This window comes from Stegodyphus dumicola, chromosome X1 (assembly GCF_044657685.1).
Source record: "Stegodyphus dumicola isolate Sdum_Otavi_A_Nest chromosome X1, ASM4465768v1".
Taxonomy (NCBI): domain Eukaryota; kingdom Metazoa; phylum Arthropoda; class Arachnida; order Araneae; family Eresidae; genus Stegodyphus; species Stegodyphus dumicola.
The window spans coordinates 94,540,236-94,555,007 of record NC_140780.1 but is presented as its reverse complement, the minus strand read 5'-3'; the positions used below and the strand labels follow the sequence as shown (position 1 = coordinate 94,555,007).

The window sequence follows — 14,772 nt, the reverse complement described above, 5'->3', positions numbered from 1 at the left end:
ATTTTAATTGCTGGCTTAAGCACAATTCATTGCTTAATTGCTTACATAATTCCAATGCATTTTACCTTATTCTCCGAAGAACTCCAATAATCGGTCCAATAAATCCGTCCTTGTCCTTTCAGATTTATCATCTTTTCCGATCCACAGCCTGTTTTCTCAAATGGCAAATACAAGTTTTCGGACGCAAAATGTTGGGAGTATGAAAATTTGGTGGCTAAAAGAATTTAGCCCTTTTATGCTTCTGCAAGTAAATGCTGAATAGCTTTCGGTGGAAAGGTGAAGACCAATCGAATTGCGATAACACAATTATTGGCTTTAATCCACATATTTGAGTAAATGGTTTTTTACTCTCCTCTTCACAGATAATAACATAAATGGTTAAAACTCCATACATTAACTGAAATTGTTAATATATCGAAGTCGATTAATCAAAAATATTCAATAGGTGTAGTCTAACATTTTGCTTCATTTATTTTTATATTTCTAGAATCAACGTCGTTTTTCTCTGTCAGTAGTTCGGAAGCTGAAGGACGAGTTTTACAATCGAATGCGTCTTAGAATCTACGAAATACAGTAAATAAATAAAAAAATTAAATAATAAATATTTCTTACTACAGAAATATTTTATACTCGTGCATTAAATATAAATAATATTTTTATTATAATTAAATGGGATATTTATCAACAAGTGGACACATTTTATATTCGATTTCGATTTTTTATTCACTCAAAAGTTTTTAGCATGTTTCATATCTTAAGCTGATGTCTGAAGAACCAAGACAAGAAGCGCTTTTTTAATTATTTTTTCATTTCCAAGGGTGGGCACTAGTCTTTGTAGGCGTTAGCCGCTACTAAAGCCGGATGCGATGGTCACTTTATTATGGAGGAATCTAATAGGTGGGACACTGTCGCTTCCTATGAAAGGAACAGGCAATTTACATCTATGCCTTTTCTGAGATTCGAACCCCTGCCTTTCGGTGCGGCAGTTTGTGTCACTTACCACTTTCCTGTCTGGGTGGCCTGTTTTAATTATTTATTAGCCATATCTACAACAAGGTAATATGTTTACATTGTATTCGAAATTATGTGTCTTTCAAATATTCATATATGCAACTTTCTCATATTGATATTGCCTTTATATTGCAAGCTTTTCAATTCCATAAATTACTATCAGATACTTATCCAGTGAGGCCGGTATACGGAGGCTAGATGCATCTATTTTCATGCTCCAGCTCCTCGCAAACACTTGTATTTGGAGCTTATAAAGCACAGCTGAAGAAGGTATAGATAAGGCTGCTAGGTAACATTTCATACCTTTCCCACCCCCCCTCAGATCACAATGCATTAAATACGGAGTAAAAAAACCTTTCTCAAGAAACATAGTGGTAGGCATTTATGTACTATACTACTGGTTCTCAAAATGGTGTCGCGATCCATCAAAAGTTTGGAAGTACTCTTTAGCTAATCGTATTATAAGGTATTTCTCTCACCTAACAAGCGTGCCTTCGTGGTGTAGTGGTTCTGCACGCTGCTTCCAGAGGTCCGTGGTTCGATTCCCGGGGAAGGCGTTTGCTATTTTTCATCTTTCCTGCTTCCAAAAATATACCCAATACCTCTACAGTATAATTAAATACAACAGCGGTGGCTAAACTTTATAACAATAGAAACAGCATTTTAGGACACAAAAAATTTCGTGATCAAACAGCAAATGCTCGAAGAGCCGCAATTCTGTATTTACAGCCTTTAAAAAACAGATTTTCATGATAAAGAACATTTGAAATATTTTTTTTTTCTCCTGCTCTATATTTAAACAAATTTCTCTTCCTAAGACATACAAATTTGAAGCTGCTATTCAGTGCATCTGAACATTATTTCTGAGACTGAAAATCAAGTATTTTATTCTGTTTTCCTTCCCTTTTTATAATTACCGTCTCGTTTCAGAAGAAATTAACTGAAATCAAAAGAAGGAACAGTAATGTGATATGCGAATGAAAAACTTTCTATTTGAGCGAAGCATAAGGCAATGATTTGAAAAATAGATCCAGTGATTTTTCTTTAGTTTAACTCATGCACAGTATTTTGGAAGGAATAAAAATTTAAAAGAGGCTGCGGAGGAACTGCTGTTTGAGAATGGTTTGTTTGTTTGAATATCTAAAGCACACGTGGGCTGTTTGTTTAATGACAGGGAGGCTTTCGTGCAGATCTTTCTGATGGAAACAGGCTCAAATATACACTATCAGGTCGCCAGGTCGCCCAGACGGTATAGTGGTTAGGGGATACCGAAGGGCCTGGGTTCGAATCCCGGAGAAGGTATGGATTAAGATTGTCTGCCCCTTCATAGGAGGTAACGGTGGCCGCCCATTAGGTGCCTCCACAATAAAATGCCACCAATTCTGGCCAATTCAATGCCGTTATAGGCAAGTGCCCGCCATTGGAAAATAAATAAATACATTATTAGAAAAAATGAAAATGTCGTCAAAGTTTTTGGAATTTTGTTCAGAAATCATAATTTAGCTTTTCCCATGCAATTAACGATAAGACCAGCATGCTGAAATCAAAATTAACCCTGTATAATACATTTAAGCCTTTAGATGCGAACTGGGCTATTAGCTATATTTTGTTTCTATTAAGGTGTGGTGTATTTAATTATGGCAAAGCACACTAGGGTTATCTGCCTAAGGGGGGGATGCCTTCGTGGAGGACTTTCTAAGGGAAACTGGCTCGCATACACGTTACACATGGGGAAAACCACGAAAACACCCATGCAGCCATGATGCTTGATAATATATACTAAATTGTCAAGCATCATGCGTTGTTAAATGTATCAAATGTGTCAAGTGTTCTAAAAAGTATCGAAGGTTCTAATATGTTCCAAGTTTTGTAAAATCGAGTCAGATTAACGAGTGTCAATCTCCATGTTAGCATGCAGAAAGATTACAGCTACTTTAAGGCAGATGACACCTTTTACTCATTAGCAATTTTTTTTACACTTGTATACATTTTTTCGGTTCATTTTTGGTAATAAATACACATTTTTTTTGCAGTGATTTAGGTAAATCCATTCTTCATCAAGCTCGTAACGTATTTCTATTTATTCGCTGCTAAATAATTTTCATACAGCGTCCTACAAATTATTCGGCGTTGAACTACATGCCTCAGCAAAAGCTGATGAGCATTATGTTTTTTAGCTTTTTTAATTCGTGAATCTTGGTTTATTATTTTATTTTTGTTGCTACAGATTTATTTAAAGACTTCGCAATTGATTTCTGCGTCGATAGATTTTCTCTTGTTACTGATGATTAAACTTCAGAAAGATTAGAAACATTACGTACCTTTCTCGTGTATTCTTTTTGTCTTCTTTCCATGTAGAAGAAATGATTGACTGTTTTTCCTTTTCCGATTAATAATGTTGCTTATTTTGCACATAAAGTTTTAATACTATGCGTTTCACAACGATTTTGAATTATGAAATAGGAAAATATCTCTTTGTTAGCGCTGAAACATATCCTTCTAATCCACATGCGACATTTTCAACGAAGAATAAATTTAAAGCAGCAGACAATACTTCACATTTCAAGTAATAAGCCGTTGCCAGAAATTTCTATTCCGAAACATTTGCTTTCTTTTAATTCTTTATTTTCGATAAAAATTTCAATAAAGGATTTCGTTCTGAAAACGTGTAAACACCCTCTTTATTAAGAACTAGTTTGAAATTTGGCTTTATTTAAAAACTTTTAATATTTCCATCCTTTCCCTTCTTCGTTTTATTCTTATTTGAAGTATTCGAGAGATCTGATATTCGGAGATCTTTCAAGATTCGTATTCAAATTCGAGTAAATTTCACATTCCATCTACCTTTAGTTTTTTTTTCCAATGCAAATAACAAACTATTCATTCGTAGCATTACTCAGCAAAGTTTGTGACACATTATTAGTACATCGTAATGCTAATGCATGTAGGTTCATTTAAAAATAACGCCCAAGGTAACAATAGTGTAAAATGGGTGACGCACTCAGAAGGAAATTTAACCCCAGTATGGACTTCCTCAAGAAAACTCCGATTAAGATAACAAAAAGGAGGTTTCATGAGCTAAGTGTAAATGAAAACTAGAATATATGAGATTATCAGCCAAGGAAAGGAAAATTCACAATATTCCTGCCAAAATTTCTTACAGAAGAAATACTTTTAATCTGAATAGATAAACCTGAATCGAGCTTTTACGACTGATGGACATTTTCTAAAATATTACGGAAGATTTAATGTAAATTATTACAAATCGCTGTGTCTTAGATCGGTTTCAGATGTTATTAATATTTTTCTGTGATCCATTTCGCTTCCAAGCATATGAACAACTCTCAATTAATGACCTTAAGAAATTTAAGAGTATACTGAACACGAAGAAGGGTATATAATACAGTAATATATCTTGAAATCTCACATATTAGTTACAGAATGAATTCTTCTGTTTGTACATAATGTGTGTACCTTTTTTCTATATTTCTATTTATTCATTTATGAAATTTTCATAAGTTATAATTTATCTTTCGATATAAGCCTATTTGACACTCAGCTATCTCGAATCTAGACTAGAAAGCGCAAGCGTAAATCTTTCAAGCAATTCTGAAGATGCGTTTCGCATAACTTACGAGAAATGTTATGTTAATTCCTGGTAACACTTAATAGGGGGATAAGTTGTATATATTTATATTATTTTATTTTGAAAGTTTAAGACAACAACAAGTGTGCATTTGAGGTCGCTAGAGTACGACGTTTTGAAGTGACGAGTGTATGAAATGTACTGTATAGTGTCTGAAGTATTGTAACTACAGAAAATCAAAGATCGTTATTTCAAAAGGGAAAATTCACGTGGCAAAACTCCAAAAGAAATTTACAATGCATTGTTTGAAGTTTGTTGTAATCAGGAAATGGATAGTAATAGTCTTCGCGAAGAATTCTTCTGGGGCACTATTACTTCCTTCAAGTTAACACATAAATAACGCCTGCAGCTCTACGCAAAGAACTCATATGCTAATACTAGTAGCATGTGAGCTCTTTGTGTACAGCTACAGATGGTCATAGATAATCTCTCTTATCACAGTCAATCTTATCTGGGCTTTTTCTTAGGTCACACTACATATTTAATAATTAATTTACATTTTACAGAAGTGAGCATTTGAAATGAGCTGGTGAGCAGAGTCGAAGAGGCTAATCTTGCAGAGTAATTATGATTTTTGAAGTAGGAGACGTGAGAAATGTGCAATGCCCTCGCTGGGCTCTCGAGTCTGAACCACTCGAATACTCGCCGAGAATGCTACCGTTACAACACGAAAGCATGCTGGAAAGGAGGAAGAAAATACCTTATAACCTATTAAGCATATTCGTTCTAAACATTACACGTAGTTTCTCAAAAATGCTAACATTATACACTCATAAAGATAAACTATAGATAGATGACTAAATATGTCTCTCCTCAAATTTTTTTTAACACTGTGAAAAAACATAAAGATTTCGGGAATTACAAAATTATTATATTACGATGAAAATTACAATTCAGTTTCTTAAAAGATCGAAAACTGGTAATGATATAAAGTGTAATTCGTAATTATTGTCTCATAGAATGTCATAAAGTGTATTTTAGAATTTTGGAAAGAGTAGTTTAACTGCTCAGTTCGAAAATTACTTCGATCTCCAGTACCTGCTGATTACTGAATTCATTACAATTTTTTGCATACATTTCAGCAGAAAAAAATTCCCTGTAATAAACAAGAGTTATGAATGCCACAAACGGGGTACATATTAAAATTTGCGAGCCTGATGCTTAACTACCGCGCTGTCATCATATTCCTAAAGAAAACTTACATTTGAGGCCAGGGTGTTAACGGCTGTATTTTACGAATTAAGGCTTGACGAATGTAAAAGGAGGAGTCCCGATATTTCTGATCTACTTTCACTGGAAAAACACTTGATTGAATTTTAATGGTAAATCACATGTTATGGATTTACCATTAAAATTCAATCAAGTGTTCAATTTACCATTAAAATTCAATCAGTTCTTTTAAAACTTCCTAATCAACGTCAACCAACGTGCGCAATGTAAACAATGTTATCTTCTCTCGACTGAAGATTCCTCTGCGTAATTGCCCATCATGCTCAGAACCACTTTTCAACAGGTCAGTAGTCCACCCGATAATCACTTCAGCAGACATACAGCGATGTATGCCCGAGTGTGGGAAGCCCAGATTGCGGTGTTTCGCCCAGCCAATTCCTTCCCTAAGGCTCATTGTTCTAGTAAAATCTGTTTTCGATTAACAACCTTTTCCGGTTTATTAGCTTTTGATTCATCTTCCTAGTTTAAATTAGAATTTTCCTTAAAACCTTGGCAAGAGGTTTTTTTCTATCTAATGGTAAACATTAAAAAAAATTAAGACGTGTTTTATTATTTTAATCTTAACATTCATATCCGCTATTCAGAAATGGTCCATAGCAAACCATACAGCCATATACATCTGTTCACAAAAAATCAATATAAAAGTCAAAGTAAAAAAAGAATTAACAGAATTGTAGATGTGATTTCTACTTTTTGCAGAAAACTATATATTTTGTTGATTAAATCTTTATTACAGTCATGTTCATCGAAAGAGGTATTTAAATTTATTTCTGCTGATACGTATGCTCAATCAAATATGGAGTTATGTAAGCGTAACGAATGGAGTCAGGTAATGGAAAAAATAAAAAGTAAAAGAGGAAAGAAAGATGTAAATTAGAACTCAGTAGGTTAAGCCATATTGTATCTAGCTTCAGCAAATTATTTTTCATGTGTTCAATACAGGTCAAAGTTACAATTTATTATTTGAACCAACAACTTAAATTAGTAATATGAAAATGATTTAAAGCAGCGATTCTCAACCGGCTCCCAAGAGAAAAAATAGGTGGTACGCATTCTCCCAAGAGAAAAAATAGGTGGTACGCAAAGAAACAAAGTACTTTTAACTATTAAGTTCTAAAATTAAATACCCCAATATCCTGTTTACGTTTTTTCTCCAACACTCGTAAATTTATGCGATCTGACCTTTGTTCAAGGTCAATAGCTGCTCATAGATTTTAGCAAAGTAATCCCTTTTTATTTTTACAAATATTCTTTTACCCATGGATATAATAAAATTTGTCACCAATGATGTTTTTTAAAGAAGTAATAGAAATGGATGCTGTATTTAATAGGAAACAAAAGTAAGTTCCTATAAAAATATAATAATATCTTTTGAATTCCTTTAGCGTTGATAGATTTATTAGCGTGTCTACACTTTATGCGCCACCATTTCTGGGCTTATATTGCTCTATTTTCGATTAGAATAATTTTTTGCATCGATTTGCTGTCTCTAACAGTAGGTATTTTGTCTTCTTGTTGCTTTGTATTCCTTACTTTTCCACATATTGAGAATATCGCGTTTGTTTTTGAAGAAATCGTAATATATTGTGCATTTAACTGTTTGTGAAAAAATAATAAAACAAACCTAGATTTTCAAAATGGAAAATTGGTTAGGATTGACGAAGCAAAAAACTTATGATTCTTTGGTGATGGATCCAGAACAATCGACTAGCATTAAGAATATCGAAAAGAAAAGAAAAATTGTTTATAGACTCTGTGATTCAAAATTTAAATTGCATAATTGTTAATTTAGTGAATTACAATTGGCGCGCTTAGCCTATTTAGCTGATATTTTGAAAAATCCATTTTGTTCAAACGTACATGAAATTTTACCTCGTGAAGGGAAAGAACAATTGATAGAAATTTCCTGTGATCGAACTTTAACTGAAGATTTCACAAATAGCAGCACACTTGATAACTTTGGGCTGAACTGAAAAGAAAAGCATTTAAGGGTATTTCAAATAAATTTATTAAATTTTTATTGCCTTTTGGCACAACCTATTTGTGTTTAAAGGGTTTTTTTCCATTTTAAATTTAAAAAAAAAAAAAAAAAAAAAAAAAAAAAAAAAAAAAAAGAACAGAAAATATTTGAAAACTACAGAAAAATACAGAACAAAATTAAAAGTGAAAAATCTATTTTATGGTTAAAACTAAATAAAATAAGACCAGACAAAGAAATTGATCTCTCTTAAAAAAGCCCAAATTTCACACACAATTTTAGAATTAAAGTTTTATAACTTAAATTTTGATAATTAAAACGGTAACGAATTTTTAACCTATTATTTTTATGTGTGAATATTTAATACATATAGACAATAGGTTGTGAAAATCGTAAAACATATTTTTTTAAATATTTCTATTGCAAACTGAAAAATAATTGTTGTAAAATGTAAAGTTTTCAGTTTTTGTTTAGGTGGTACGCGTTAGTTAAAAGATTGAGAACCGCTGATTTAAAGTATACTCGTACATGTTCATACACAGTTATTACTTCTTTGCAATGCACGCACCACGTTTTTAAAATTTCAACAAAACATTAAGGGAATCAACATTAAGGGAATTAAGGGAATCAAATCAACAAAACATTAAGGGAATCAACATTAAGGGAATTAAGGGAATCAAATCAACAAAACATTAAGGGAGCATTTTCTAGTCTGTTATAATTAACAAACGAAAAAGTGTTTCTGAAAATCAAATGCGTGATAAAATGTATAGTTTATTTATATTCATATATTAAAGTATATAGTACATAATATTCTGCATAAAGGCTAAATATCAAAAAATGAAAAATATATTACTTTAAGATAATAATGTCTTCAGCTTTGCCTGTAAATCAAGACTTATCCTTGCATTCTATTCGATTTAACTAATATAAGAACAAAAGTCAGAAACTCATGCAGAAAAATAAACTTAAAACTGTTCGAGTCGCATTCAGGAAAATAAAATTATAAGAATAAAGACTAAAGCTTAAACACAAAACTACAATTTGTATAGTTTGTTGCACAATTACGGTAAGGAGTCAATGTTCTTTAAATCAAGGTACGACTATGTTATGCTAAGATACATAAAATAATTTATTAAATTGTAATCTCAGAATAAAAAGCCTTAGCAGCAACTAAATTGAAAGAGGCCCAATATCTTTAAGCTAAGTATTACTTTTTCTTTAATTCATTAACTAATAAACATGGTGTTAGAGTCTGCAGTTTTCAAACGTTTTTACACGCAGAATTAAATAAACTTCCTGTTGCTAAAATGTCAAAAATATAGTAACTAAGCTTTCTGAGCCTAGGAAAAAAAGGCATCAACTCTTAAGAAGTTTTAAACGTCTAAGAAAGTACCGACAGCTTGTGAGATTATAGTCCTAGCAAAATAATATTATCGGAGAAAATGCTAAAGCTATAAATGTTAAATGCACCTGCCTACACAGTGATTCCGCTTGACTACAATGTAAATTCAAGTCTAAAAGTTATAAACTCTGATATTATTTGCAACGTCTTTTTTTAATCTTAGGTAAGTTTAAAATAAAGCAAGAATAAATTGAATAAAGTTAGCATTGCATACTACAAAAACAAATTAACGCCACCTAATGATGTCTATTGCAACTCGGTTATAACCTCCTGGGATGCTTTTTTAAAGATACAAAACCTAAATAATTATTTTTCAGAAGAATATACTTGTAGAATATGCATGCACATGTTTAAAAGTTTAATTACGTTTAGAAACTTGTATTCAATTGTTTCAGTTTAAAAATTTGTTGTAATTTATAAGACATATTAATTAGTCTTTCAAAGATTGACAGAAGGAACACTTTTGATGCACAACGCAATGAATCTCTGTTCTGTGTTTTGATTATGAAAATTGAAGAGGGAAAAGTACGATTCTGTTCGCGGAAGTTTACTCAAAATGCTCGGCAAGCCTTTCAAGTCTTAAAAACTGAACACAGAAAATTAGAAACTTGTTGCACTTTTTAACAATGTCGTTACAAAAGAAATCGCTCAACTGACCTTGTGGTGTCATCAGGAAGGCCAAGGAGAGTAGTGACAAGAGCGGCGCCCGCGGAAGTTTCTGCAACCTCTCCATTCCTGAGCAGCAGACTGCAAAAGAAGAGAAGTTGTAGATCAGTCAGGCAATGTCAAGCGCATTATACAGATCACTCTTTTTCGACATTACGGTGACTATAACTGGTAATGAGAGTTATAAATTACTCAGATCTTATATCTAGTTAATAAAAATCTTCTTTAACACTTATAATATTCTAGCTTACAAATAATATATATAGTTGCGTATTATGCTGTAAGAGTAATTCATTTAAATGTTCCTGCAAATCTTCTTAAGTATGCAATGAGAAACATATTTTATCTAAAATGTAAAGGATTTTTTTTTCTTCTCCGCTGCAAAGGGCTTAGTGAAGCAGCGAAAATTTCTGAATATAGGGCACTTGGGCAAGGATAGCCTCCGGAGTTTTCCAGCCGGTTCATCCATGACATGGTAATAGAGCTCAGTGTGCTGTCAAATGAAAACCGTTTTTTATTTTTCTAAACTTCCCAACTTTCAGAGCTTTCTAGACAATGTCTTAGAACAGTGTATTAACAGCTTTCCGTTATTTTTTCTATTCGTTTGCTGTTTCGGGCCAACAAATATTCAATTTAAACTTCATTAGTCTTTTCTTACACCACAATTTCAAGATCAAAGGCACAACAGCCGCATGAGGGACCATATAAAAGAAAATTACATAATAGTATTTTTAGTTAGATACTAAGCGCTCAAAATTACATTAGGACGTTTTTAATTTGATAATAGGTGAGTTGGTAATAATCTAATAATTAACTTGAGTAATGCCTCACCTTATTCTGTAAAGTCAGTTAGGTTAATTGAAATTTTATTTTAAACCTAATCTCAAAAATATTTTATTCTGAACATCTCGCTTGAAGGTGAATTTTGGATCTGATTGTAAACATTCTTAAAATTTATCTTACATGAATTGTATCATTTTTCCCTCGTGCAGCTCGTGATTAAAATTTTAGATTGTTCTTTTAAACCATAATTAATTGTTCCTAAAATTTTAGTTCTTGAATTTGTCTTCGGAGTAATTACCTCATAAAATTAAATAAAATTCATATGTGCCTTAGCTAAAAAAGGTTGAATGTTTTCATTGTAGTACACTTTTAGCTTCCGAAGCAAAGTGGGAATAGCAATGTTATACTGATATGTCAAAAAAAGAGGTTGATAATCTTCAACTATTCAAAGAGATATTAATAAATGTTTAAAACCTGCAATTTTTTAGAAAACTAAATCAAAATTATTAGTAGTATTTAAACGAAAGCAAATAAAGTAAAATTTCAAACCACTTGAAAGAAATTCTTTATTTCAGAAGATTTTTCGAACAAAATATTTAGCTGTTCTCAAATTCTGCTTTACTTAGCTGAGAATAAAGTCCTGCTGGATAATTTTTTAAAATCTCTTTACATAAAAATATCCATTCAGAGTAAAATTCAGATATTTCAGAAGTAGAGGAAACTAAGAAGAAACAGAAGTTTGATTTTCTTTTAGTTTCATATAGGATTAAGTAACACGTTATTGAATTGTTGAAACACTTCCGGTGAAAATAAAATTTCACATTTAATATTTTAAAAATTAATTTCTTTCACAGTTAAACTTTGATCAGAATAGAAAATCTTCCGAAATTTGTTATATGAGCCACTCGCATATAAACTAACAATCATAGCTGTAAAGAATTTTTGTGTGGTGGAGCATTTTGCCCCAGTGATTTACATAATAATGTTATAATTTTTCGGATAAAAGCTGAAAGAGATTAGATCTAACAACTTTACAAGGTCAATTCTTATGCCTCTTGTTTCGTTATAAATGAAGATATGTGTGCTTCTTATTAAATATAACAGTAGAAAATGTTTCATAGCATTTCAGTGTTAATAGTTAGTAATCCTTATTACCTAACACTGTTTATGAGTCACTGCCATTAAAGAGTGTAACAAGTGCTAACACGTAAAGCGTACTATCAATCTTAGTTGATAAAATGCGTTTCAAATAGACGAAAAACTTAAGCCATTTCTCCCCAAAACTATACTAATACAAATGCAGCCAAAACGTGACTCAATAGTTTTCCGTTCCACTGCTTTCCATTAAAGAAAGAGAAAATATTTCCAAAAGTTTTTATCCAAATATATTACTAAGAAACTGAATGGCTCATTAATTCTAAACATTTATTAAAAAAATTTACTTTTTTGTAACTGAAAGACGCGTCTCTAAAGTTGTGGTCTAGTAATCCTAATAAGTGTTGAATTAAGGGAAAAATAATTGTATAATAAATTTTTCCAACCTTCATTTCATTTAAAATTTATTATGCAAAATTACAGCAGTTGTAATGTTTCCTTTTTAAGTAACGAGGCTCAAGATATGTTATAAAATTTCATAATAAATTAACATCCTAATTGACAATTACTCCGAAGACATACTTTTTATGAAAGTAACGTTTCTACGCCACTGTAAATTAATGTGCAACTTTTCAAGGTCAAAATATTATTGAACATATATAATAACTGTAATTAACATATACATATATCATCTATTTCGATTTATTAACATATTTAGTTTAACTCTTTAAGGGATATACTGGATTTTGGTAAAATTATATCCTTGATTTATTTTTCAGCAAGCAGAGATTTTTTTGATGTTATCTTTGAAATGGTCGATATTTGGTGACATATATTTTACTACGTTCAATTTTATCTAATAAAATTAAATTTTAAAATACCTCTATTTAAGAAACGTGATGATTTTAACAATTACACATACCGTTTTTAATCAAGAAGACATACTTGTATATACATTATTATATGCTTCGACTTTCAGCTTATTTAATAGATGTATGCATAATCACCTATCAGCTTAAAATATGTAGAATATAATGTTACGGGTACAGAAATATTTATAAACATGCATCTAAGTTTTTCAGAAATATATGAATATTCTTACTTTCCTGTGATAGTCTCGGATCATCGTTAATCATCACATGGAAATAAGCTAAATGTTTGTAGCAAAATTAAGTCTAGAAATGTTATCTATACTCCTATGCTTCGTTGAAACTGTTCCATGTTTAAAAGCCTCCAAACACATACTAGATTTTTTATGAGGAATCTATTTATTCTAAACTCATTAAAATCTTTAAAATGAACTTACTTATGCAGAAGTGTGTGAGAGTATGTATCCCAATGAAGTTTTTCCGTCGCTCCTTCCAGGTAGCAGCGGAATTTGTAATTCTATCTTCAGCTATGTAGTTTAAATAAAAAAATTGAAGACTGAAGTTGAAGACAGTCTATTAAAACATTCATTAAATCCAACTGAAAATTCGATATTGGTAGGCATAGCTGGATAACGTGTATCCGTGTTTGGTAGCAGTTTTTCACAGTTTTGACCTGTGTATTAAGAGAAGAATATTATTTTCTTAGTTCTGCAGAGAAACAAATCTTCTAAACTAGAAACCACGTGGCATGGAGTATCCGCATCCGCAGTCTGTTCGGAGTCCCGTTAATCTACGGTCGTTCTAACTTCAACCTCGTTTTTTTCCCTTTCCGTCAATTTTTTTAAGAAAAAAATTCCCTCTGCAATCCAGATTCTGTATGGTTTACAAGAGAGAATCAAATCAGCCTGGCAACTCAAAAGAAAGCAGGTCCGAGAGGTAGCTTTAGGGAACCGGTTCCACGTTAAGCACGAGCATCAAATTTGAGAGAGGAGTGCGCGACTATTTCAAATGGAGAATCGACCATGTGTGCCTTCGTGTGCAGCGTGACCTAAAAGTACTTCCAAAACCCTTAAGGCATTCCTCATTAAAACTACTGACTCTACGACTTACCCGATTCATTCAATGTGTGCTCTTTCCATTGTCTCGTAGGAATCGGAAACGAAGTTATTCCTTTTCTTTTTGAGCCTCTTACGCAAAATGTCCGAACAGTGACCCATAGTATTTCAAAAAGAGATCTTATGTACACATTTCTAATCACTAATTTAACTTCTATATATCAATTAACTGTGTTTTTGCGCTGTAAGAATAAAACAGAAAGAGATCTTTCGAAAACTGATCCTTTTTCTCCCTTATCCTTTATTGGTACAAGGTGTATAAAACTTCATTAAAAACCTTCACCAAGAAATTTTAATCACTACTTCTTTGGAATATGTATGCTAAAGCTTCATCAGACCTCAGAAAAGGAAAAAAAAAAAGAAATCTGATTATCTTTTGAAAATATAATCTGAAACAATCGTAAATCGGGTACTTCTTTTCTTGGGAAGACAGGGGAAAAAAATGCTTAAATAAAAAAGTCAACTTGAATGTAATCATCATATGAAGTTTAATTTTCTGTTTTGCTTTTTCTCTTCCCCAACGGTTGTTTGGGCTAGATGGAAAGAACCGAGCTAGTCTTCTTGTTGCTGTTTTTATTATTCTTATTTCTGTTATTTTTATTTTCTACCTGCAAATGACAAAAAGAACGAAACGACGATAATTGGAATTAAGAAGTAAAATTACTGGTGAGGAAAGAATGTATCTAGTGCTAATTATAAGGCAGTTTAGCTCAGTATTGTGTTACATGGTGGTCATACATACGTGCTACAGACAGGCAAACAAATAGTTTTTCCGAATAAAAAATACTTTTTTTATCTTTCTTTTCTTTTTATCCTTTTTTTTTTTTTTTTTTTTTTTGTGTGTGTGTGTGTGTGTGTTGTGTGTATGTGTGCATATTAAGACGATTTCTTTAACTGCTAGACCTCAGTGACTGAAGTATTTTATTCATTCCATTCAGTATTAAATTCAAAATCATAATACCTGGGGTTCATTG

General features: G+C 31.9%; 1 protein-coding gene across 2 annotated transcripts in view; it reads right to left on the bottom strand.

The window, feature by feature from the left end:
• LOC118186834 (uncharacterized) overlaps positions 1–13,689 on the bottom strand; it is a 71,272-nt gene extending 57,583 nt beyond the window's left edge. For both annotated transcript variants that reach the window (XM_035356995.2, XM_035356994.2), the window contains exons 1-2: positions 13,121–13,689; positions 9,928–10,017 (exon numbers count right to left, since the gene is read on the bottom strand). Coding sequence is in view for 1 of the 2 variants with exons in the window: in XM_035356994.2 (XP_035212885.1) it covers positions 9,928–10,003 (76 nt within the window). In the remaining variant the exon portion in view is untranslated. The remainder of the gene's footprint in view (positions 1–9,927; positions 10,018–13,120) is intronic.
• Between the last annotated feature and the right edge of the window lie 1,083 nt (positions 13,690–14,772).